This window comes from Plectrocnemia conspersa, unplaced genomic scaffold (genome assembly GCF_051122295.1).
Source record: "Plectrocnemia conspersa isolate PC_06_02 unplaced genomic scaffold, ASM5112229v1 ptg000004l, whole genome shotgun sequence".
Lineage (NCBI taxonomy): Eukaryota > Metazoa > Arthropoda > Insecta > Trichoptera > Polycentropodidae > Plectrocnemia > Plectrocnemia conspersa.
This window is the reverse complement of record NW_028277168.1, coordinates 11,237,593-11,260,447: the sequence shown is the minus strand read 5'-3', so window position 1 is coordinate 11,260,447 and position 22,855 is coordinate 11,237,593. Positions and strand designations below refer to the sequence as shown.

Here is a 22,855-nt window from a genome sequence, read left to right as displayed (position 1 = left end):
AATAAAAATACATTAACTAAACAACAATAACGACTAGTTTTATGTATTAATAAGTTAAACGGCAGTTTATCGAAGCTAAGATATTTTGATTGAATCTAAATATTAATACGATTCACTTTTAGTCAATATTGAAAAATATATATTTATAAGACATAAAAGACAACTAGTTTTTATTATGATGGAATTTATGGTATGCGAATAACATGAACTTGAATACAGCAATGTCATTTTTTAATTATCTATTGAAAATCAATCTTTAAACGACATCGTATCGCATGGTATTATACATAAATCTAATGTTACAAACACGTGACCTTTCATAGTGTTTGTTTTATCGAGTGCTATTCTTGAAATGATTTCTATCATTAAATTATAAAATACCCTGTAGATAAATTCAATAAAACAAATAGTAAACAGTTACATCGTTACTTCTCATGCACACATATTGATTGAGGTAAATTTAATTTTCTTGAAGAAAAATAAAATTTTTATATGTTTTTTCTTATTGAAGGTTATTTTTATTTTAGCTACAACAATCGTTAAAAAATAGAGAAGAGTATGTTGTTTTAATTTATTGCTTACTAATTTGAAAACCACAGAACATTAAACAAATTAAAAATCATTGAACATAATGCTTTATTTTTCGGTTTCATATACTTATCAAAAACATCCGCTTCAAGACAAAAAAATATTTTTATGTATGATATTATACATATCTGTTTTAATTATTATTTATAAGTATAGCGTAAAAACCAGTATGATTCACTTTTGGATTAATAATGCTAATATTTCTCAATTGCGTTCATTTTTGTGCAAAATTAGATTAAAGGATATTCACTATATATTAAATTATTCAGTAAGACTCCAAGAGTTAATGATATTGTTTCTGTGAAAAGAAAAATAAAAGCGTGCAAATATGTTAATTGAAGGTCGTCTTTTCTTTGCAATATTGCTCGTAAAATAAAAAATGCATAATTTGCTATTGAATAAATATAATATTAAAACATTATTTTAGTTATAACATATAGATTGAACATGGCTTTATTTTTTCTCTATAAAAAACCTCGACTTAACTTTCCAGTAAATTAACTGATCAATTCATGCGAATGTTGTTGTTTTTTATATCTAAATACAAGTATTGTTCTGGTCACAAAAATTAATTCTTAGGTTCTTGACACATTTTCCACGTTTAACAAGATTTTTTTGACGAGTAATTTTGACTATTGGATTATTCAATAATGAAATTCGATTGCTTCAGCCGAGCTTTCTCTCTTAATACACAGGGTCATCTCGAAGTTGTCACGATTAAATTTAATCAGAGCATATCATATAAAATAAGCAGTAAGTAAACAATGATTTCAACAATTTCACCTTGATGAATCGTACATCAACAAAACGCTGTCAGTTAAGTTGAAATCAATCAAATCAATGTTAAATGTCTATATATTGGAAGTACAGTTTGTTAACCATGACCCTGACTGCAATCGCTCCAATTAATATTGTTAATGTTCTGATAAATCCTAAGAGATCTAATTATATCAACATACATATACACGTTTTAATGACATTAATAGATTATTAATCACTTTGTTCTTCCGTTTTATATCTAGTTCCTCTGTTATATTATAATATAATAAAATGATTTAGATAGTAAGTGACCTAATACATAGTTGATTATAAACATATTTATTTATAAATAATATAAAAAAAAATATACAATTGGATCATATAGATAAGAACAATATTTTTCAGTTTGTATTTATAATATATGTAGCAATAAGAAACATCTAACACGGAAGATAACATATGATAAAGTAGATTTAATAATTTATGCATTGTTTATTTATACTATCACAAGTATTAATTTATCATAATATTTCATTCTACTATTAAACGTATTTAAATATCACTTTTATTTATCACTTCCTTATTATTCATTTTCTCCTTATTCATTGCTTCTGAAAAGGAAAATCATAATTATAATTATAGTTTTATATCATACAAATGTAAATTGTATCTCAAGAAATATTTACTATAGATAAAATAAAGCTTCTTTGACCTCTTTTATAAGCTAATCTGTGTGTCAAATAATCAGTTAATTGAATACTAAAAAAATGACCCTGTCATAAAAAAGATAACTACTCAGCTACCAAGTACGCCATTATGTATTGTCCGAGTCATGTTAATATAACAATTAACTTCGTCTGAATTTCAAGGTTTTTCAGCTCGCATTTTGTATAATATACATTATATAAAAATTATAAAATCATACTCATATCACAGGCAAAGTATTCAGGCTCGTTCCATGCAACTTTCTTAGCAGAAGCGAGGAAGATATAGATCAAATTTGCGACGAAAACTATTCCGATCAATATGAAGAATACAATTCTCCATTGATGCGGGTCTCTCTGGAATTTATATATTAAATCATTATATGTCATATCTTTATTATAAAATTTTATAAATCTTATTTATACTTCGTCTTTTAATATTAAACCAGCTGTTATTGGTGCCATTACTCCAAATCCGTTAGAAACCATGTTCGATATGCTTATTAGAGTTCCAGCAAAATTTGGTGAAATATCCAAATGATTGACCTGTAATTTTAATTATTGTAGGTTTTTGATCTATTCAATAATTATTAAATTATTTTTAAAATCATACAAAGTATCCAACGTGGGTGCAACTCTTCGCAGTTGAAGCGAAAATTAAAGCAGAAGTTGCTAAAATTACGCTATTTCTTGGAACGAAAGCTAACATCAAAAATCCTACCGCAGATCCCCACATTCCTTAAAATTTTAGATGTATTAAAAATTCACGTTTAATAAAAATTATATCTGAATTAAATTAAATTTGCTAAAAATTATGTAGCACATTATCAACATAATAATATTATAACATATGTTAAAGATAATTTTACAAACACGTGCGTAAGTTTCGTATTTTATTAATTAATTTAGTATTAGTTTTAATTAAACAATAAAAATAGAATGTGTTACTAATTGAGCTACATTTTTTTTATTAACACACATATTTTGTAATGTATACATAATTACATTATTATGTTTTAGAGAAATCGAATTTTTTATTACACTTACCAATCGTATTGCCTATTTTTCTAGCCACGGTCAAAGAAAATATCTTCTTGTTGATGAAAAAATCAGAGATGAACCCAAAACCAATACCGCCCAACCACATACCCAAAAATGGCAATGCCGATAAAAGGCCGTTCTATAAAATAATATTAATTCAAACATGTCACATTATAAATAGGTAGTTTATGATACATACAGATTTTATATCGACGTTCATGACTTTATTTAAATAAGACGGAACCTCTGTAAAGAGAATCACGTGTACCCAACTGCTACCCATATGAGAGGCAATGATTGCCCAAACTGGGCCACTAGAAAAAATTATCTTCCACGGAACACTCATTTTCTAAAAAAAAAATTGTTTTTAAAACAATATTATTTGAGATTAGTCTATTTTTTATATTAATACCATCCGCTTATCAGTCTGTCCCAGTGACTCTTGTATATATCGTTTCTCTTCCGGACTTATCTTTTTATGCTTAGCAGGACTTTCTGCTCCAAAACAAAACCACATAAAGGCACACAAAATATTCGCTATACCGCAAGTGTAAAATATCAACGGCCATCCGTATGAACTGGCTGCTAGAAATCCGGAAAATGCCATAGCGAATATTGAACCTGCATGAGAACCTACAAAATATACTCTTTTAAGTATAGAGTAAATTATGAATTAATTTTAGCAATTACCTCCATAAATCATAGTGCTAATTCTGCTTCTTTCATCAAAAGGAGCCCATTTTCCTTGCAAAGTATGAAGAGATGGTATTAAAGATCCTTGAGCTAATCCTTGCACCACTCTACAAACACACACTGCTTTCCATCCTGCCTTTAAAATATAAATATAAAAAAATAATATACCGGTTTAGTGCTAACGGTTATTTTTTTTACTAGAACCATATATGGTACAAACAGATGGCTAAAACAATTTGTTATGCAATTTTTTGAAGAATAAAACATTAACCAAATATATCTTTGAATAGACATTGTCTTATTTTTTATACATAAAAAATAGTAGTGTCTACTGATCTTATTTTTCTATGTGAGTATTGCTGACACAGAATATTATAATACATATGATTATAGAAGGCTATATATTCTATTAATTTGTGTCACCAAATTTTAGGTTTCATCTATTGAGACGCTATATGTATACATTTTTTTCTACTGAATATATTGTATTTATAATTATTCAAGGTTGTATATTTTAATAATTTATGTCACCAAATTTTAAGTTTCATCCATATGTATACATTTTTTCTAATAAATATAAATAAATCAGGTTTCAATATCCGACAACTGAGCTATGTATTGTATATAAAGCAAGCGGCTTTGATAAATGATGAGCTGCTTTATTACAACCAATTTGTTCGTTTAATTAGGCCCCGCCCCTTAATCTGAATATTGTTTTTAAACACTAAATGAAAATGATTCCTAAATAAATTTACTTATTCGCAAATAAATGAAAAATAAATCACATGACAATGCCATAAAGTTTCTTAACTGCGAGTGACAATGAATACAATTATATTGATTAATGGTGACAATATGTTATATAAATGTGAAAACACAATGATTAATGTTTATGTTTACGTCTTTGAGAGGGTCACGTAATTTATTGCCATATTTTACTTCTATAGCAATTTTGACTTTTTGTAGGTCCTTTAAATGAATTTTTTTCGAGGGCTTTTAATAAAATGACGCTTTCTTACGCGAAATTATGTATTTGTTTCTTGTTTATATCATGTTTAAAATATTTATCCGTTACGTTACAATTGAAGGATGCAAAAAATACGTACGTTGTCGAAACACATTATGCAATACTATTAACGCGTAGTGTTTTTATATATGCAATTGATTTAATTCCGTCTAATTTCAATGTTTGTGTTATTCGAGTTTTATAAGTCATCTATGTTTCACTTTTATAGTTTAAATATAAACATTTCAGTAAAAATATTTTTTAATTTTAGATAAAAAAATGTTTTTCAAGGTTTGAGAATCCTAGAGGTGTGACTTTGTAGCCAGTGATACTCAGGGTAGAATCTAGTTAGAGTTTTATTACATTATATTTACATATGTTGCGACAAATGATAAATGGCGGGATGTTTTCTCCGAGCGGTGGTGGAAAAGCTGGCGGGGGGATGATTAGAATGGTAGCGACAGTATATTCCAAGAATAAGTTGATGGCGGGATGTGTGAGTCCATGATTGTATGTTGTCCGCGGGTCTGCCTGAGTCTTCGAATAGCTGCCTCATTGGAGTCCAGGCTTAAGTATCCAGGATTGCAAAGCTTGCTGACCAATCGCAATTACGCAGCAATCATCAAGCCAATCGCTGTAGTCGCTTCTTAGAATGGCGAAATGGGTATACGCCTTCAGAAAGTGACACTCGCTTGATGGGCCTTGTCCAATGTCGTATTATATTGAAACGGGAATCATGAGGATTCGATGATTTATTATATTTGCGACCAAAAAAGTCATTTTTTTACTGATTTTTAAGATCAGAGATAAAAAAAGGTGACTTTAGTCGATTTACGCGTTAAAAGGGTTAATAAAGATTTACATATTCCGAAGGGGAACTGTGTGCGTAGTAGGTTTAATTTGGTATGCTAGGTCATTTTTGGTAATTATTATGAGTTTGACCTTTGGTGTTCAAGCGTATTATGAGAACTACCTTTTTGCGATAAAGACGCAGAGACGTTTTATAGACGCTTTGCACTCAGTTAAAATAAATCTGAATCAGTATGGTATGATTTTGTTATGGATTTCTAATATTAGTGAAGCTAGATTCACATTAAAAACAAAAGCATCCCAAAAATGGTAATGGCGTTATCAAGGCTGAACTTGAGAATAAATGCTGGACAATGATAATATAGAACAGGATCAACTTTTCAACAGAGGCTCATACAACAAGAATTTACTCGAAGTATTCTGGGCATTTAGTGAAGATGTGGATTTTTTTATGTACTTTTCAGAAATACATATAAAAAATCTAGATAACTTTGTTTATTTTTAATTATTTTTAAAAACGTGAGCGATTCTTATTGTATCTGAAATTTACGATTATCATATTTTTTCTTACATAATAGCATATCAACACACACCCCTCCATATTTTTGACTTATCAACTGTGTTTTTATGCCAAATGGTCACATAAATAATTTTGGATATTTAAATACATGCTTGAATAAACAAACCTTTTTTAATATATTTATTTGAAATATTAGCCAACATTATATCTTAACTATTTATGTTTATTTCGTATAATATTGTTAGTTCTTTTTGATAACACTTAAAAATCAGCGTATGTGTAAATAAAAATATTTTATTTTTACCAAATTTCATCATAAAACTAATACAATAATATACTACAAATAAAAGTAAAAGGATAAGTTTGAAATATTCAAACCAAATACTACTTTAATATAGATAATGATAATAATAGGAGATAACAAAGACACAGCCGAGTTTTTTAAAATTATTATTTTAATAGTATTAGTTAATAATACTAAAAATATTTACTCAGCAAAATAAACGCTAATAATAATTTCCATCAAACCTCTTCATATTTTTTTTGTAATATCCCGAAAAGTATTTGTAAACATTGCCAAATAGTAGTTATCGTATAAAAACAAATACTTTTTTATTCTAGTTACATATCTAGGTAAATAATACAAAATATTATTAGAATTGTTATTAAATATAAAATAACTTATGTATTGGTTTATCGCTATGAATATTAAAGTTGTACTATCAATTGATAGTAAAAAGTTTAGGGTTAATATTTGTTTTACTGCGCACATTTTTGTGTGTTTGCTTAATTAAATATTATCTTTTATATATAGTATGGAATACACCTGGATTTAAAATAAACGGCAGGTTAAAATCAGCCTGTTAGTTATATATAGTTAATCGCAAATATAAATCACGTACTTGACACGAAGCAAGATTTTAATAATTCTCATACTCTCTCATTATTTTGATACAATTTTATAACTAAAAAATAACTAGTAACCATAAAAAATATTTAATGCAAAAAAAGAATTGCATTGTCACTAAAAGTCACTAGAACAAGCTCAGTTTTTAGTAATATATATAAAATTAGACAACATACAATTAAGTTCGTAGATATGTTTAATTAGTACAATTCCTAACTATACATATATATTATATTTTATTAAAAATAATAGTTCTACATATTTGTTTTCCTTATATTGACTACCTATATTTGTAAAAAAATGTATATTTTCAATCTCTTTTTTTATTTATATCAAATATTAATTCAAGAAAACTCATTGATAATAATATAAAGATTAAATAAATATGTATCTATTATAGCATAGTAATATATTTATAATCTTTACGATGGTTTTAAGGAAGAAGCATATATTGAAGCATCTTTCATGTATTATACGTCAGAGGGTAACTCCATTGCTTTTTGAGCACTTTCTTAGAATAACCACAGAAGAATTTTCCTCTCTAAAATAAATTAAACACTCACCCATCTCGCAGATATTGGAATCAGCATACCAACGCCGCCATTTATCAGCAAACACAAAACTAAAAGTTGTTTAGCACCATATCTATGCGCAATTTGCCCTCCTGGAATCTGCATGCAAGTGTATCCCCAGAAGAATGAACTCAAAATGACGTCTTGCATCTTTTTGCTCCAATCAAATACCTAAAAAGCATTTTTAAGTAAATCAATCAGGAAATTACTTCTCGAGCTTTTACTCAAACAATGATCATTCTTCTCCTCGTCAAATGCCAAACCACTTAAACGTTTGTTCGACCTTCTGTGTTTTTGCAATAATAACCAACCGTCGTAAAATTTAAACGCGATTTCATTCTCCAGAATAGTGACAATGCGATGATTTAAAAGGCAGCACGAACAAATTCAACGATTATGTCCAAGAACGAGAAGAGAAAATTTTGCTCATTTACCATTATTCCCTTTTCTTCCGTGGCCTGATCTGTCATGGCCACTATTGCTACGCCCATTATGACCCTCATGCTATAACCGATGGTCAGGCTGAGAAACATCAAGAATGCTTGGACATATCTGACGCCAAAACCTAATTCATATAAAATGATAAAATTAATTAAAGTATATCGAAAAACGACCATAGATGGCACCGAAGAAAAAAATGTGCTGCCATCTATTGTTAATAAAATTAAAAACAATAATTAAATAAATAAACCAAACTGCGCAGTGTAATATAATTTATTTACAAATAATTATAAATTAATTTTCATGCTATTAATATACCCTTTGGTTTTTCTTCGACGACTTCATAGGTGACACTTTCAATATTACATTTCTCGATATTATTATTCATTTTTAATGGAACTTAATTAATAATTTTAGATGTACTCTGAGTGATAGAAAACAACTAAATGAACTTAGATTACCTCCTTCTATCAACTACAAACTTATCTAATTAAAATCTAGAATTAATCCCAATCATAAATAACTCCAAGTCCTTCCGTTCATCTTTAGACATTTCTGATTGTCATTGTGTATTTAAATATAATATAATCATACAGTTTCAACTTCCACAATCATTTTTTCAGAAGCTTTATCTTTCGTTGGTTCATCTAAAATAGAATTCATATAATTATTAAAATTACATATTTTAATAATAATCAATGTTAAATGATACCTTCTGCGGCTCTATCCCAGGGCTGTCTCTCGCCAGATCCGAAAATTAAAAACATTAAATTTCCAAAGAAATATGTTCCAGAAGCAACCATGAATACCTTTCTCCATTTTAGAACGTCTGTCTTAAATTAAATAAATTTATATTATATAATAAATTATTTATTGTTATAAATTAATTAAGACTCACAATATCGTCTAATATGTATCCATTAAGAATAGGTGCAATTAAGCACATAAAACTAGTGAGAACAGAAGACACACTGACTAATGAACCACAATAATACGGCGATAGATCGACGAAGTTCATCTAATTATATAAAAAAATTAACTTAAAATAATTTTCAAGCAAAAAATATGTTTTTTTACTAACCACATAACCACAAGCACCCATGGCATCCAAACCTGCTAACAAAGTAGTGATTGATACAATAGTCTTAACGTGATCCATTGGAATGTATGTTATGATCAAAATGCAGACTGCTGGACACCATGTTCCTATTAATATTAATAATTAATACACTAAACGTATATTCTAAACATATGAATAATAAATTTAAATATAAATACCGAAAGTACTAAACAGTTTTCGTACTCGAGTTAGATTTAAATATTTATTTATCAGTAAGTAATCAGCGATCCAGCTTGAAAATAATCCGAAAACTATCGCTAATATGTATCCAAATGAAGTAAATAATCCACTCTAAATAATTGTTAAAAAATATTTTTTATAAATTCATAATCATATTTTTATTATCGTACATTCTGCAAATCTGTTCCGACGGCATGCTTGAAAAATGCTGGCATTTCTACACTTATAACAAAAAAGCTCCACAGTGATCCAGCATGAATTATCAGCGTCGCCCAATATGGCTTACACTTGAAGATGATCTTCCATGGCGTGTTTTTTAACTATAAGCATGTTTAAAATTATTAAATGGTACAATACATTCAAAATTATATAGGTATATTATATTAAAAATGTCTGTACATAAGCCATATAAGTATTTAATTGAATAAAATTGAGCAACATTAAAAAAATGATAGTGTCCCACACCTAAAAGAGATGTTCTTCATCTCACATAAATAAGTATGGTAGATATCTTCCATAACATTGTGACTAGAAATTAATTAAGGACCTGGATATCTCGGGTAGAGTTTGAGCTCTGACACACTGGCCTCAACGGTTAGAACAAAAGATGCAATCGCAACTTTCTAGAGCATTGTAGAGTGTCCATGAAATTAAAAACGGTTTAAGGCTTAATTAAAATAGCATTTATTTACCTTTAAACAATGTTTAATTTTGAAACTAGAGTATTATGTAACGATATGTGCAGCAGATATAAATTTCTGAATTTTTTCCAAATTGCTTGGGTCCAAGGATTCAGAGTACTATCACAAGAAGTGCAGTTTAAGCTTATCTTTAATGCCATTTTTATTCTATTCCTAACAAATAATAGATACACCAAAGATATGTTCAATGAGAAAAAAATCTCAAATTTTTGACCAATATGTGCGATTCCTACCCAAAAATTACAAAAAAAGTTATTCGTAATTCTATGAGCCAGGCTTTTCTACTTGGTTGCAAATGAAGACGATGCAACGAAGTATAATAGATTAGATGCTGAAAATAACTTCAAGCATTTCTCCAGGTATCTAAGTAATGGCAAAGAAAAAACAACTTAAATAAAATAAACCATAATAGATTACTTTTTAATTCTACTGAACTTTTGTTCATTGAAGAATGCATCAGCAATTTTATTATATTATGTAATTATTTTTTATTATAAAAAAATTTAAATATTTAAAATTTAAAATAATTAAAATTTTCTATTGCTACAATGTAACCCAAATAAATGTATCTATATTTATCATTGTTGAATGCTGGCTATTTGCACCGAAAACTAAAAGAGACATCTACAATGTGTTTACAATATTATTTACTAAAATGCAACAAAGAAAAGAAAAATAGCAAGTCCACAATTTTTCGGTCTTATTGATAGATTTTGGAGCTCAAAATCCTGAATTTAGGACCTGTTTTAAAGAAAAATAGAAAAAAGTCCACAAATTTTTCGTTTTTTTAATACATTTTTGAGCTAAGAATCCTTATTTTAAAACTGTTTCACAAAAAAATATTTTGTCATTTTTATAATTTTTTAAGCTTAGAACTCTGAATTTAAGATCAACAAAAAAAATGCATAAAAAAGTCTCAAAATTTTGAGCCTTTCGAGTGATTTTTTGGCTCAAATTCTTAAAGATTCAAATTGTTTTAAAATAAATTAGAAAAAAAACGAAAAAATTCCCAAACTCACTATATTTTTTTACCCTTTTTTTAAGATAAAGTTGTATTTTTAGAGATTAGAAATCAGCCTTTTTGATAGATTTTTAAGAGCAAAATTCTGAATTATAGGCCTGTTTTGAAAAACTTCCAAAAGTCCACAAATTTTAAGTCTTATTAATGGAGTTTTTTGCGCTAAAATCTGAGTTCTAGGCCAGTCTTTAAGAAAAATAAAAAAATTCACCAATCCACAAACTTTTACTTTTTTGATAGATTTTTGAGTCGGTTTTACATAAAAGTAAAAAAAAATCAAAATCCTGAATTTAAATCTTGTTATAAAGAAAAATAAAAAAAATTCTTTTATCCTTTTTGATAGATTTTTGAGTTCCAAATTCTGAATTTAGGGCGTGTTTAATAGAAAGAAAAAAAATACACGTCCATAAATTTTTAATCTTTTTCATAGATTTTTGAGTTTAAAACCATGAATTTACAAAATTTAGCAGGTACGTACTGTGAGATACTTCCCGTTTCGCTCGCTCGCGTGTTAAGTGACGAGAGTGAAGTGAGCGGAACGCACGCTCTTATCTCTCACTCACTCTTGTAACTTTACACGCGAGCGAGCGAAAGGGAAAGAATCTCACCGTACGCACCTTGTATTTACAATATTAGTTACCAAAATGCTTTTTATTTTTTGTCTGATAAATATTTTGATCTATCCAAAGGGCATACGCTATTTATACAAATATAGCAAAGAGGTATACGGCGTATACCTCCATATACTCTTCACTACGACCCTGCATATATCCATATTATTTCAAATGCAACTTTTGACTTAGAGATAGACTGTATTAGAAAGTGGATAATTATATTCTAAAGTTGATAAAACCAAATTAAGATAAATCACTATACAAATAAATAGTTTCAAATGAAGTAGTGTAAATACAAATCCACAATAATATCGCAATGAACAAATGAGATAATAGCATAATGATCTTAAAGTATTGGCTTCCGGGTTTGGAATTGATAAGAGCGACAAAATCACGTTTATCTGTCTACCTACGTCATCTTAGATTTATTATTGAGGGACTTTGTCACCGCATTTGAAGAGCATATAAAGTTAGTTACCGTAGAACGACGCAAACGAAAACCGTGTTGTTGATCCAAAGAATCCAATGAATAATTTTATCAAACAGCAATGGAACGCTGATTATTATAAAGTTTTTTATATACTATTTATCGCCTTTTTTTAACTCACGGTGACTTTTATACATCTCTACTAATTAGAAAAGGATGAAAGTGCAATTGATAAATTAAAAATATATAACAGTTCTTTAATAAAAAGTCCGGTCCTATACGCAATTTCAGCTTTCCATTTATGTCTAAAATTAATTGTCAATCTCTCATTGCAATCAAGAGTTTGCTTCACTGAAGCGTCAGATCAATTGTTTCTTAAAATTGTGCGCGACAGCTTAATAAGATTTTTTTATTTTCTCAATACATATTATACCTAAACTTTGTCACTATACATTTATAATTCAAATTTATTTTAGTAATAATTATTAAAACTATAGTATCAACCCTGATAACCAAACAATACTAAGCAAATTACCTTTACGTCACTCGTTTGCTCCAAAGACGATAGAATCAGTTCTCTCTCAGCCTTTGATATACTTTTATGTTCCGAAGGACTGCTCGATCCAAAGCAAACCCACAAAAAACAGCAAATTAAAGCTTGACAACCGTGAAAATAATATATACCTTTCCAACCGTAAGAGAACGTTGATATATACGCGGATAACGGAAGTGATACAATAAACGCCACATTTAAACCTAAAATATAATTTATAAATTACATAAAAATATAAATTTCAATTAAAACATCACGATAAAACTTTAACCTATATAAATACTAATTCCCATTCTAGTCCTTTCGTTAATAGGCGCCCATTTGCCCAGTAAAGTTTGCATTGAAGGAAAAAAAGCTCCGACGAAAAATGAGTTCAAAATAAATCCAAAACACATGCCTTTCCAATCACCCTATAATAAAATTTAGTATCAAATAAAATTATAAAAATACTATACATTTAAAATTTACCAAATATGCAAAAAGCGGCATTATAAATTGAATTATCCCAGCTCCTGCCAAACTCATAGTTGTGAACGGTTTTCCTCCATATTTATGTATAACAGGTCCTATTAAAATTTGCACTAGAAGATTGCCCCAAAATGGCATTGAAAATATATAACCAATTGTTTGCTTATCCCAGTTATAGGTCTGTGATTAATAAATACAATTATGAATCATAGTTTATTAAAAATTAATAATATGAAACTATTGATTAATTACCGTAATAATTGTAATTGATTTTTGATCGGTCATTGCTAATATGGCTATATTATTTCCAACGCCAATGCATTGCAAGGTATACATTGACAGAGAAATTAAAAGTGCTTGCACATGTCTTATGCCAAGAGTACATCCTATAAAAATATGTTTTAATAAAATATATGCACATGAGTAATAAGTAAATATAAATACCATTATTTTTATCGGTCATCTTTGATGCCACACTTCTAGTTGACATAAGGAATTTTTATAATGCGGTGCACACTTTTAGCAATCTCTCTTCTTCAGTGTTTCAGTGCAAATTAGCCGAGCTTATATTTGCATAAAACTATGATAAGATAGTGGAAAGACAATGAGATATTTTAATTGTAATAAGTAAGTAAGTAAGTAAAGCGGAATGTCTCACTCTGCCATAAACTTTAATATAATACAAATGTTAGCCAAAGTGATTATAAAGATGAATTGTAAATTATTATACAATTATGTATAACTATTTTATATATTATAGTAATTATTATATTATTGCCAGTATTTCGAAAATTTAAGAACGCAATACTGGATTTTTAAATGATGATTAAAAATCTAAAATGAATAACTCAATTTATTATTATATATCTTTAAACATTGCTCAGTAGAATCAGATATATATATATTAAATATAAAATACAATAAATACACAAAAGTAAAAACTACACAAGCAGTAAATAAATACATATAAATACACAAAATAAAACCGTAAAAAAATAAATATGTTTCAACTTATAGCAATTAAAAAAAATTATGGTGGCATACAGAATACATAAGACTAAGTTTTCTAGCAAGAAAAATTACCGTAATACTTCCGTAAAACACAGAAAATAGATTTAATTATTATTACTAAAATATTAGTATTTCTTTTAGATAAATACGAGTATTTCTATTTTAAAAATATATTTATTAGACTGCGAATATGTGTTGTAAAACATTCGTTTCAGTAAATAAATATTTTTATATTAAAAATTTTTTAAACGTTATTTTTAGATTTTTATACTAGAATATTAAATATAGAAAATATTGTACTTATCTGCACTAGAAATATGAAACATTAAAAATAGTATTCTAATTTTAATGTAATAATTTTAATTTGAAGTAGTTTTTGTGTTTACAAAATTAAGATAAATTTAAATGTCAAATTTATTCTCCAAGATTGTATAAGGTGTATGTACAAAATGTAAAAAAATATATATGAACAAAAATAGTATGAAATTATAATATTTTAGTTGTAATAAATAATTATAAATATAAAAAAAAGTAACAAATTAAATCTTCTTAGATTTTTTTTCTTCCGACATGTAATGTGAAAAACTAAAGAAATTGTAAACATATATGTAATAAAATAATATATTATATTATTAAAAATATATTTATATGACATAATCATATTATGTTTATGAATTAGCTATCATTTTTTCCGCTGCACCGTTCATTTCTATATCGTCTGGAAAAAATACATTATTACTAAAAGATACTTTTTATTACATTTATTGTTTTTATCCTTCACCTTCAATTTGTAGATGTTTTGTGCCATTATCCCATGGCTGTTTTTTGGCGGTTCCAAACATTAAAAATATTAAATTGCCAAAGAAATATGTTGCACTAGCCATTAATAATACTTTTCTCCATTTCACAATATCTGTCTAAAGTCATAAATATATTTTTTTATTATATGTATATATATATTTTTAAAATGAAAATTACTTACAATATCATCTAATATATAGCCATCAAATATTGGTGCTAATAAGCAAACAATATCGGAAAATATTATAGATATACTATATAGCATTCCACAATAATGTGGAGATAAATCCACAAAGTTCATCTAAAATTATTTAATATATACATGTTTTATTATTTTTTTAATAAACATATCATATTAATAAACTACTCACCATATACCCACAGCCACTAACAGAATCTAATCCTACAATTAAAGTCGTTAATGAAATAATAGTTTTTACGTATTCAATTGGAATGTATGAGACAATCACAAGACAAATTGCTGGGCCCCAAGTTCCTTAAAAAATATATTATATTAAATACATATTAATCAATAAATATTTAAAATATAATTACTCACCAATTGTATTGTAGATCATTCTCAACTGACTCATATTAAAAAATTTCTTTATCAACAAGAAATCAAACGACAAACTTCCAGTGATTCCAGTTAGAATTGCCAATATGTATCCAAATGAAGAGAAGAGTCCACTCTACATTGCAATGAATTATATTAAATTGAAATGAGTATTAAATATATTGATTGTCTTATAAAGACTAGTAATCATACCTCTTGCAAATCTGTTCCAACGCCATTTTTAAAATATGACGGCATTTCGTATGATATTACAAAAAAACTCCATAATGCTCCAGCTTGTACTATTAATAAAGCCCAATATGGCTTTGATATAAGTACCTCTTTCCATGGTATATTTTGTAGCTATATTTAATTATATTAATATTGAAATAAGTAAATAGTTGCATTATAATAATAATATTAAATAATTACTGTTTCGTCTTCAGTCTGCTCCAAAGACGTAAGTATCAGTTTTCTTTCTGCTTTCGAAATACTTTTATGCTCAGCAGGACTATTAGCTCCCAAAAATATCCACAGTAAACAGCAAAGTAAATTTTGACAACCATAGAAATAATATATACCCTTCCATCCATACGAAGATGATGATATATATGCCGACAATGGGAATGATACAATGTATGACAAATTTAAACCTATAACACAATTTTAGTTAATATATTATCACAAAGTAATACATTTTTATATACATCACCTATGTATGAAAACATTCCCATTCTTGTCCTTTCGTCTACTGGCGCCCATTTACCCAACAATGTGAATAAAGCTGGATAATAAACACCAATCAAAATTCCATTTAATAGTCCACCAAAACACATCCCCTTCCAATCTGCCTAAAATTATCTTAAATTAAAATAAATATAATTCATTTTCATATGGTTTTAAAATCATACCAGTTTAGCTAAATATGGTATTAATAATTGATTCAGAGCTGTGCCTCCCAAACTGACGGTCACAAATGGTTTTCCGCCGATTTTATGCAATAAAGGACCTGCAAATATTTGCGCTATCATATCACCCCAATATTGAGACGAAGCTATGTATCCAATAGTCTGCTTGTCCCAATCGAATATCTGTATATGTTGTAATGAAAAAATATTATGATTTTTTATATAAATTACCTAATTGAACTCATTACTACCGTATTGTTATTTGTATCGTTTTTATCTGTCATAGACAATATGGCTATGTTGTTGCACACTCCAATGCACATCACAGAATACATTGCAATTGCATACAATAACACTTGTATGTGTCTTTTTCCAAGTTTCCAACCTAAAAGCAAATTTTAATATGGTTTAAATAACCAATAGTGTCTCTTTGTGCTTAGAATAATAATATAAGGCAAGTATGCTAATAAATATTTTTTTATAAAATACAATAGATCCCCTACAGATCGAAACAAAAATACAAAAAACAATCAATACGTCTGTAGCAAATTTATGCCAAAATTGTGAAAAAAAACGACTTAATAAATTATAAAACAAAATTAAAATAACCATCAAATTTAAGAAAATAAACTTAACGACTTAAATCCAGAGGACAAATATCTGTGGATCATGTCTAAAGTTTATTTTTATACACTATTATATTATGAATATTATTAAACCCAAATCTAAAATAAAATATAGCTACATAAAAAAAAGTTTACCTTCTTTGACTGCTAAACAACAACATATCGTTGTTCGTCATTAAAATAAATGCTAACAAAGATCTCTGTTGACGTCATGATGCTCGAAAAAGTGAATTAATTTGTAAACTTGTTACCCCGTTAGTATGATAATGGCATGAAACAGTTTTTAACGAATTTAAATATAATTACATATGTATAGGAAGAACCGATGGATATATTAAAAAAAAAAATTAAAAGCACCGTAGCATCCAAAAAGCTAAAACTGTACATCTAGATTATATGTAGAAATAATGATAAAACAATGCATAATTTTACATATTTTATATTATAGTACATTGTATAAATAAATTGACTAATTATATTTTTCTAGAAATAACATATTTTATTCATAATAATAAAAAAAAAATTAAACGGCTTTTAAATAATATTATCATCTAACTCCAGTTTCCATAAAATATTCTGAAAATATTCCAAAACAACAGAAATTGGTAAAATAGTCTTTACAACTAAAAAACCCGTAAATCTATCGTTAATAAACATTCCTAATATATTTTAATTATTTGTGTTCTTAAATTAAAGATTAATAATGCGTACTTTATTAAAAGATTAACTGTTAACAGTCCATGAATTAATTATCAAAACGTATAATCTTATCAAATGTATATCTATATTTTAATAATAATTTTTTAGCACATAAAAACATTAATAATATATACTAAATTAATCTGTTACGCAAAAATTAGTGCATTACCATATTTTTCTTCCATTATTTTTGTGAAAGTAAAGTCTGCTGCACCCTTTTAAAATGTTCTTCCTTCCTTCAATGATTCTAGAAAAGTAAACCAAAAATAATGTTATCATATAATACAAAAGTATCTTAAGCCAATAAATAATGACATTAAATTGTCTTAATTATGTTGTAATAATAATAATACACTTTTGAGCAAAAAATATCTAAATTTTTGTAAGATAAAAAATGGAATTTTCTGTATTTAAGAAAAAAATTTGTCTAAAATTTTTTGAACAAAAAAAAATTGCTGAATGAACCATAAAAATTATACTTTTCGTAGTTCATCAAACGCTGTAAGGTCGGATTAGCGTAAACCTGGTCTAATAATCCAAAGGCCGTAGGTTCGAATCCCGCAGCAGACTATGTACCCAGCTGCAAAAGTAACACTTATTTATTGTACGCTGTATTTTTTGTTTATTATTAATAAAATAGATGTCACTGACTTACAGACTATGCTTTAAGTCTGATCTTTCACCACTACTTGCAGGTGTTGATTGTATTTCTCCTTTTGTTACGCAATGAGCTCTAACCTGTCATGCAACAATGAAATACTTAGGAAAAAAAGCATTATTTTCCCACTTGCAATATAATACTTCTCTTATTTAAATCTGAATGTTTTCTCTTAAGCAGAGTATTCACTTTTCTAGCAAAATCTCTGTTATCAAAAGGGAAAATGTTCACCTACTTTTTAATGTTTTACTTTAACCAATTGTAGCTAATGAGGGGTAAATAAAATTTACAACGAAATTTTATTGTTTAAAAAGTGTTTACTGTCTTTAATTACAAGTAGCATTTTTATGACATGTGAAGAGTACTTATTACAAACACGCAATGATTGACAGAAAATCTCTTATAATATATTCAAGTTATGAAAAGTCGCAATGGGAACGCTCGATTTTATTGCTTTTGACGTGAATTTTTGCCTTCTGAGAAGTGATAATTGCTTTTGCGCTCTTTTATTGACTAAAATTCGGTTTGAATATATTTTGATCAGCCCTCTTATATTTTAAGTCAATAGTAATATCGGTAAGGATAGGATTATATTTTTAAAAGATAGTGTAACATCGAAATGCAGACAAACTATGGAGCAATATGTGAGATGTGATATACTTATTCATTCACTTATTTACCCTAAGAGATGATTTGGCTAAACGACCTAAGGAAAGTTCTAAAACTTTTTTTAATTTAAGAACTTTCATTAGATTAGGTTTTGGTTTGAACAGTAAATGGACGTTTCGCAGCTGTCAAATTGAGTTTCATAAAAATTTTAGAGCGGCATATTAGCGCCTATTAGTTAAATTATATTTTCGCTAGTAAAAATATATATCTACTGGCAAAAATGTATTTGGACTTAACCGTGTAACCGCCTTAGCAAACTCGTTATGTCGTTATCGTCGGTATCGTTTCCTTTGGGTGGCAATATTTAAATACAATATTTAAGTAGCTCTATTGTTTTAAAGTGTATAATACGTGCGATTACGTATAATGCATAACAATTAGCAAGAGTGGTAGCCATTAAAATTAAACTAAAATAATAAACAAATTAGCAAAAGTTCTATAAATTCGATCAAAATAATTACTTTTATTATTATTCAGTCAATATATAATAGTTTTAAAATAAGCTCACAAGGAAAAGAATAACAATGAAGTGTTTTTTTAATATACTTTTTCTACGAGAGTAGGAATAAATATTATTTGTGTTTTTATAAGATCTAAGCATATTGGGTACATGTCATTTAGGGACAATACTGATATTTTTTTATGCATGTTTTTATTACACTTATATATATATATTTTTAGTTACAAACATTGTGTTTTATTACGGTTAATAAAATATGATCATGTAAATTTTACGGTTGTAACAATTGTTGCAAATAAAGGTTGGTATATTACCAACTAAATTTGCCATATTACGAAAAAATACACGTGCGATTAGTAATAACGTAATCTAAGTAACTAAATAATCACTAATTTAGATATCTCTGACATCCCAAAAATTAAAAAAATTAAGAAATACTTATTCACATTATGAATTACCAGAGCAATCGAATGTATCTATATAATAAACATAATAATCGAAGTAGCTGTCTAAAAACTTAAATGTAGATAATTTAACGTCGCTTTTGGAAGAAGACCATCACAACTCAAAAACATATTAATTGCATTTTTTATATGAGACACCAGCAAATGGTTAATATTTTTTTGTATAAGTCTTAGTTGAATAGATTTAGTTAAGTCAGTTTACACAATTGTCGTAGAAACGTCACTTTTTTACTTTTAAATTACTGAAACATTTTAGTCTGAAAATAGTAAAATTGAGCTGCCTTAAGCATATCAAAGAAAAATATCTTTCTCACAATGAGAAAGATAAATTGAGCATCAGTTGCCATTTATGTTTTGCAACAGTTCAATGAAAAATATATTATCTTACTGTTACTCATTAAAATGTAATATTTTCAGTTTCACTATATACTATTTTGTGACTAGATCGTAAAGAAAATTTAATTTTTTTCTTCTGCAAGTATATTCATTTTGTCTTGTGATGGTCTTCTTCCAACATATGTACTCATAATGAAGCATACCAGACATGTTAATAAACATTGTTATTTTGTATCGATAAGTATATAAAGCATTATGTACATACATACATACAGGTGTTCTGAGTATTTTAGGTTATATTGAAAGTTTATTACCTAGTAAGATGTATGTGAGACGGTGTCTTCAAAGTCTATGACCCACAATAGATATTCGCGAATTTTTTTATCCAAAATACAACTTTTTTATAAAATCAAACGAAACCTGGGTTGCCCAGTATTTCAACACACACAGCTGAATATTATTCAACGACTGGAGATAATCACACGCTTGCCATCGATGACCAAATCACAACTTGAACTGTGAATCAGGTGCATATTGCTTTTGTACACCAGCGGCTTAGTACTTTGTAATTATTGTGAATCGTAGCTTCATATCAACTTTTAATTGAGTTTAATTTTATCTATTGTAGCAGCATTAAAAATAAACTAATGTTGTTACAAAAAAAAACATGACGTTTCGTCGAATAATTTTATATCGGTTATCAAATAGGTCGTTAAAATTGTAAACAACGTTTTTTACACAAATTATAATATGATATAAGTGAAATCTAAATAAAAAACCCCGTTTTGAAATACATATAATTAAAACTTTTTATTTTGTAGTAAATTATAAATATTTTTACCAAAGCATATTACATTAAAATTATTCTAAAACAAACATATCAAAATAAAAGTCCAAATATTATTACATTTTTTTTAAGTTTAGTGCTTCTTTAATTTTTATATAATTACTTTAAGCTATATTTGTTAATTGTGTTTACATTAAGATAACTAAAATGACAAATCAATATTAAATCTAATTAAGTTATTTTCATATATATGTAATATTATTTGTGCCAAGTAACTTATTTACGTCTATAGAAGCTATATATCTTTTTTATTACAGCAATTTCTTCGCATAAATCTGGTTTTGAATTTCTGCGAAAGTTGAGAAATATGTGTGCTAGTTTACAGGGTATATTACGTTAATGATTGCGTACATAAAAATGTTGTTTTAAATTTCAAAGACAAATTGCCTCAATGAATTTTACATTCGTGAGAACATTTTAATAAAGTATGTTTATATTGTATTGTGGGGAGGCTTTTTTATTCAATATGCCAACACTAACCTAACGCGTGACTTAGGACAGACAACACGTTCACTGGCGGACCTTGACAGGGAGACAACGACCGGCGGCGCCTCGTGCGCCGATCATTCATCATAAATATAACATGTAACTAATTACTGTAAACGATTACAGCGGCACAATCTATGTTTAATTTCCTTCCTTCATTATTCGTCCGCTAAAATACGTTTAAAAGTAAACTTCAATTGCAATTCTGCCTTGACAATATAAAAGTTTGCCCTTGTATATTTGATAATAAGTCGGTATATAAAAAAAAAACAATAAACGCACTTAAAATAAGCATCTAGATTTTATAACGGATATCTGAAACGCAATTGCGTACGATTTTAAAAAGCGCGCTGACGTAGTTCAATAAATTATGCTAAACGCATTATTTTCTAAACACGAGCATTACAAAATGTGGCCTAATAATAAAAATATTGTAAAAAAATTACTTAACGTAAATTTTAATAAGAGCACTAGAAGCGATTGAATAACAACTTTTAGAGCTATTAATCATTAATATTCATTAGGAGTCAATGCAAACGAGCGTGGTATATTTTGAGTCATTATTTCGTGCAATTATTAGTATTTTTTCACGTGTTACTGCTACTATTATTCTGCTGCACACTCCATCGAATTATACACCGCTTTCTTTTATATTGTCACTGACTGTATCATTTACAACTTTGTTAAATGGATGTCCGTTTACAGAGTGCATTTTTAATAAAATCACAAGTAGATAGAGCAATTAGTTTCATTGTTTTTTTTCCTAAAATTTGCGAAAAGAACAATTTTATTCGTAGCGTCAACTTTATACGAATTAGGGCCACTTGCATAAGAACCTTTTAAATTGACCTAAGCAAAATATAGTTGCTATCTATACAAATTAAAAAGGATACAATATAATGTACTGACAAATGTGGCTAGCAAGTACCCAAGAAAGTGTTCATTGACAGTGTTTTAAAATTTCATAAGAAAATTAGCAGACCACAACATTTCTAGTTTCTACAAAAGTCTATTTCTACCCCAAATCGTCTAATCAGTTAGAGGATTAAGAATAGAATAGATTTAAAGCACTTCTCCTATGTCAATAAGAGTATATAAGCGCGAAAATAACATGCGACACTTCCTTTCGGAATTCACTTCCATCACCATTTTTTATTAGGAATTTCCACAAGGCAGAACTTGACTTTTTTACTATTTCGCTTCCGATTTGAA

General features: G+C 27.6%; 3 protein-coding genes across 9 annotated transcripts in view; all 3 read right to left on the bottom strand.

Moving 5' to 3' along the window:
- Positions 1 to 865: 865 nt before the first annotated feature.
- LOC148235893 (putative inorganic phosphate cotransporter) lies at positions 866 to 8,470 on the bottom strand. Its single transcript, XM_088184303.1, has 11 exons — positions 8,360 to 8,470; positions 8,035 to 8,165; positions 7,592 to 7,771; positions 3,783 to 3,921; positions 3,505 to 3,725; positions 3,292 to 3,441; positions 3,099 to 3,231; positions 2,665 to 2,789; positions 2,478 to 2,597; positions 2,273 to 2,408; positions 866 to 1,958 (listed from the first exon to the last, which is right to left on the bottom strand). The coding sequence occupies exons 1-11, from the start codon at positions 8,427 to 8,429 to the stop codon at positions 1,900 to 1,902; spliced, it is 1,464 nt and encodes a 487-aa protein (XP_088040429.1). The 5' UTR covers positions 8,430 to 8,470; the 3' UTR covers positions 866 to 1,899.
- The window catches only part of LOC148235891 (uncharacterized), a 30,044-nt gene continuing 15,485 nt past the window's right edge, over positions 8,297 to 22,855 (bottom strand). Inside the window, exons 21-30 of the mRNA XM_088184838.1 lie at positions 13,375 to 13,508; positions 13,123 to 13,302; positions 12,926 to 13,064; positions 12,637 to 12,857; positions 9,512 to 9,661; positions 9,320 to 9,452; positions 9,123 to 9,247; positions 8,940 to 9,059; positions 8,754 to 8,874; positions 8,297 to 8,688 (exon numbers count right to left, since the gene is read on the bottom strand). Coding sequence (XP_088040964.1) covers positions 8,630 to 8,688; positions 8,754 to 8,874; positions 8,940 to 9,059; positions 9,123 to 9,247; positions 9,320 to 9,452; positions 9,512 to 9,661; positions 12,637 to 12,857; positions 12,926 to 13,064; positions 13,123 to 13,302; positions 13,375 to 13,508 — 1,382 coding nt within the window. The 3' untranslated portion in view covers positions 8,297 to 8,629. The remainder of the gene's footprint in view (positions 8,689 to 8,753; positions 8,875 to 8,939; positions 9,060 to 9,122; positions 9,248 to 9,319; positions 9,453 to 9,511; positions 9,662 to 12,636; positions 12,858 to 12,925; positions 13,065 to 13,122; positions 13,303 to 13,374; positions 13,509 to 22,855) is intronic.
- LOC148235892 (sialin-like) lies at positions 14,737 to 20,987 on the bottom strand. Of its 7 annotated transcripts, none has more exons than XM_088184308.1 (14): positions 20,625 to 20,987; positions 18,407 to 18,461; positions 18,203 to 18,303; positions 17,893 to 17,970; positions 16,650 to 16,783; positions 16,402 to 16,581; positions 16,203 to 16,341; positions 15,923 to 16,143; positions 15,704 to 15,853; positions 15,494 to 15,626; positions 15,306 to 15,430; positions 15,116 to 15,235; positions 14,915 to 15,050; positions 14,737 to 14,851 (listed from the first exon to the last, which is right to left on the bottom strand). In XM_088184308.1, the coding sequence occupies exons 4-14, from the start codon at positions 17,906 to 17,908 to the stop codon at positions 14,802 to 14,804; spliced, it is 1,404 nt and encodes a 467-aa protein (XP_088040434.1). In that variant the 5' UTR covers positions 17,909 to 17,970; positions 18,203 to 18,303; positions 18,407 to 18,461; positions 20,625 to 20,987; the 3' UTR covers positions 14,737 to 14,801. The 7 variants fall into 7 exon arrangements, with proteins under 7 accessions (XP_088040434.1, XP_088040432.1, XP_088040431.1 ...); XM_088184306.1 differs by having other exon boundaries at positions 18,375 to 18,461; positions 20,625 to 20,906; XM_088184305.1 differs by having other exon boundaries at positions 18,379 to 18,461; positions 20,625 to 20,906.

What these genes read in the sequence shown, in the direction of transcription:
- LOC148235893 (XM_088184303.1), bottom strand. Translation starts at nt 8,429, where the DNA reads ATGAATAATAATATCGAGAAATGTAATATTGAAAGTGTCACCTATGAA. An exon ending in AAAAATAGGCAATACGATTG is followed by an intron (nt 2,790 to 3,098) that starts GTAAGTGTAATA and finishes TAAAATTTTAAG; the next exon opens with GAATGTGGGGATCTGCGGTA. An exon ending in ATACTTTGCCTGTGATATGA is followed by an intron (nt 1,959 to 2,272) that starts GTATGATTTTAT and finishes TTTCCTTTTCAG; the next exon opens with AAGCAATGAATAAGGAGAAA.
- LOC148235892 (XM_088184308.1), bottom strand. An exon ending in ACGATACAAATAACAATACG is followed by an intron (nt 16,582 to 16,649) that starts GTAGTAATGAGT and finishes CAACATATACAG; the next exon opens with ATATTCGATTGGGACAAGCA. An exon ending in TACCATATTTAGCTAAACTG is followed by an intron (nt 16,342 to 16,401) that starts GTATGATTTTAA and finishes AGATAATTTTAG; the next exon opens with GCAGATTGGAAGGGGATGTG.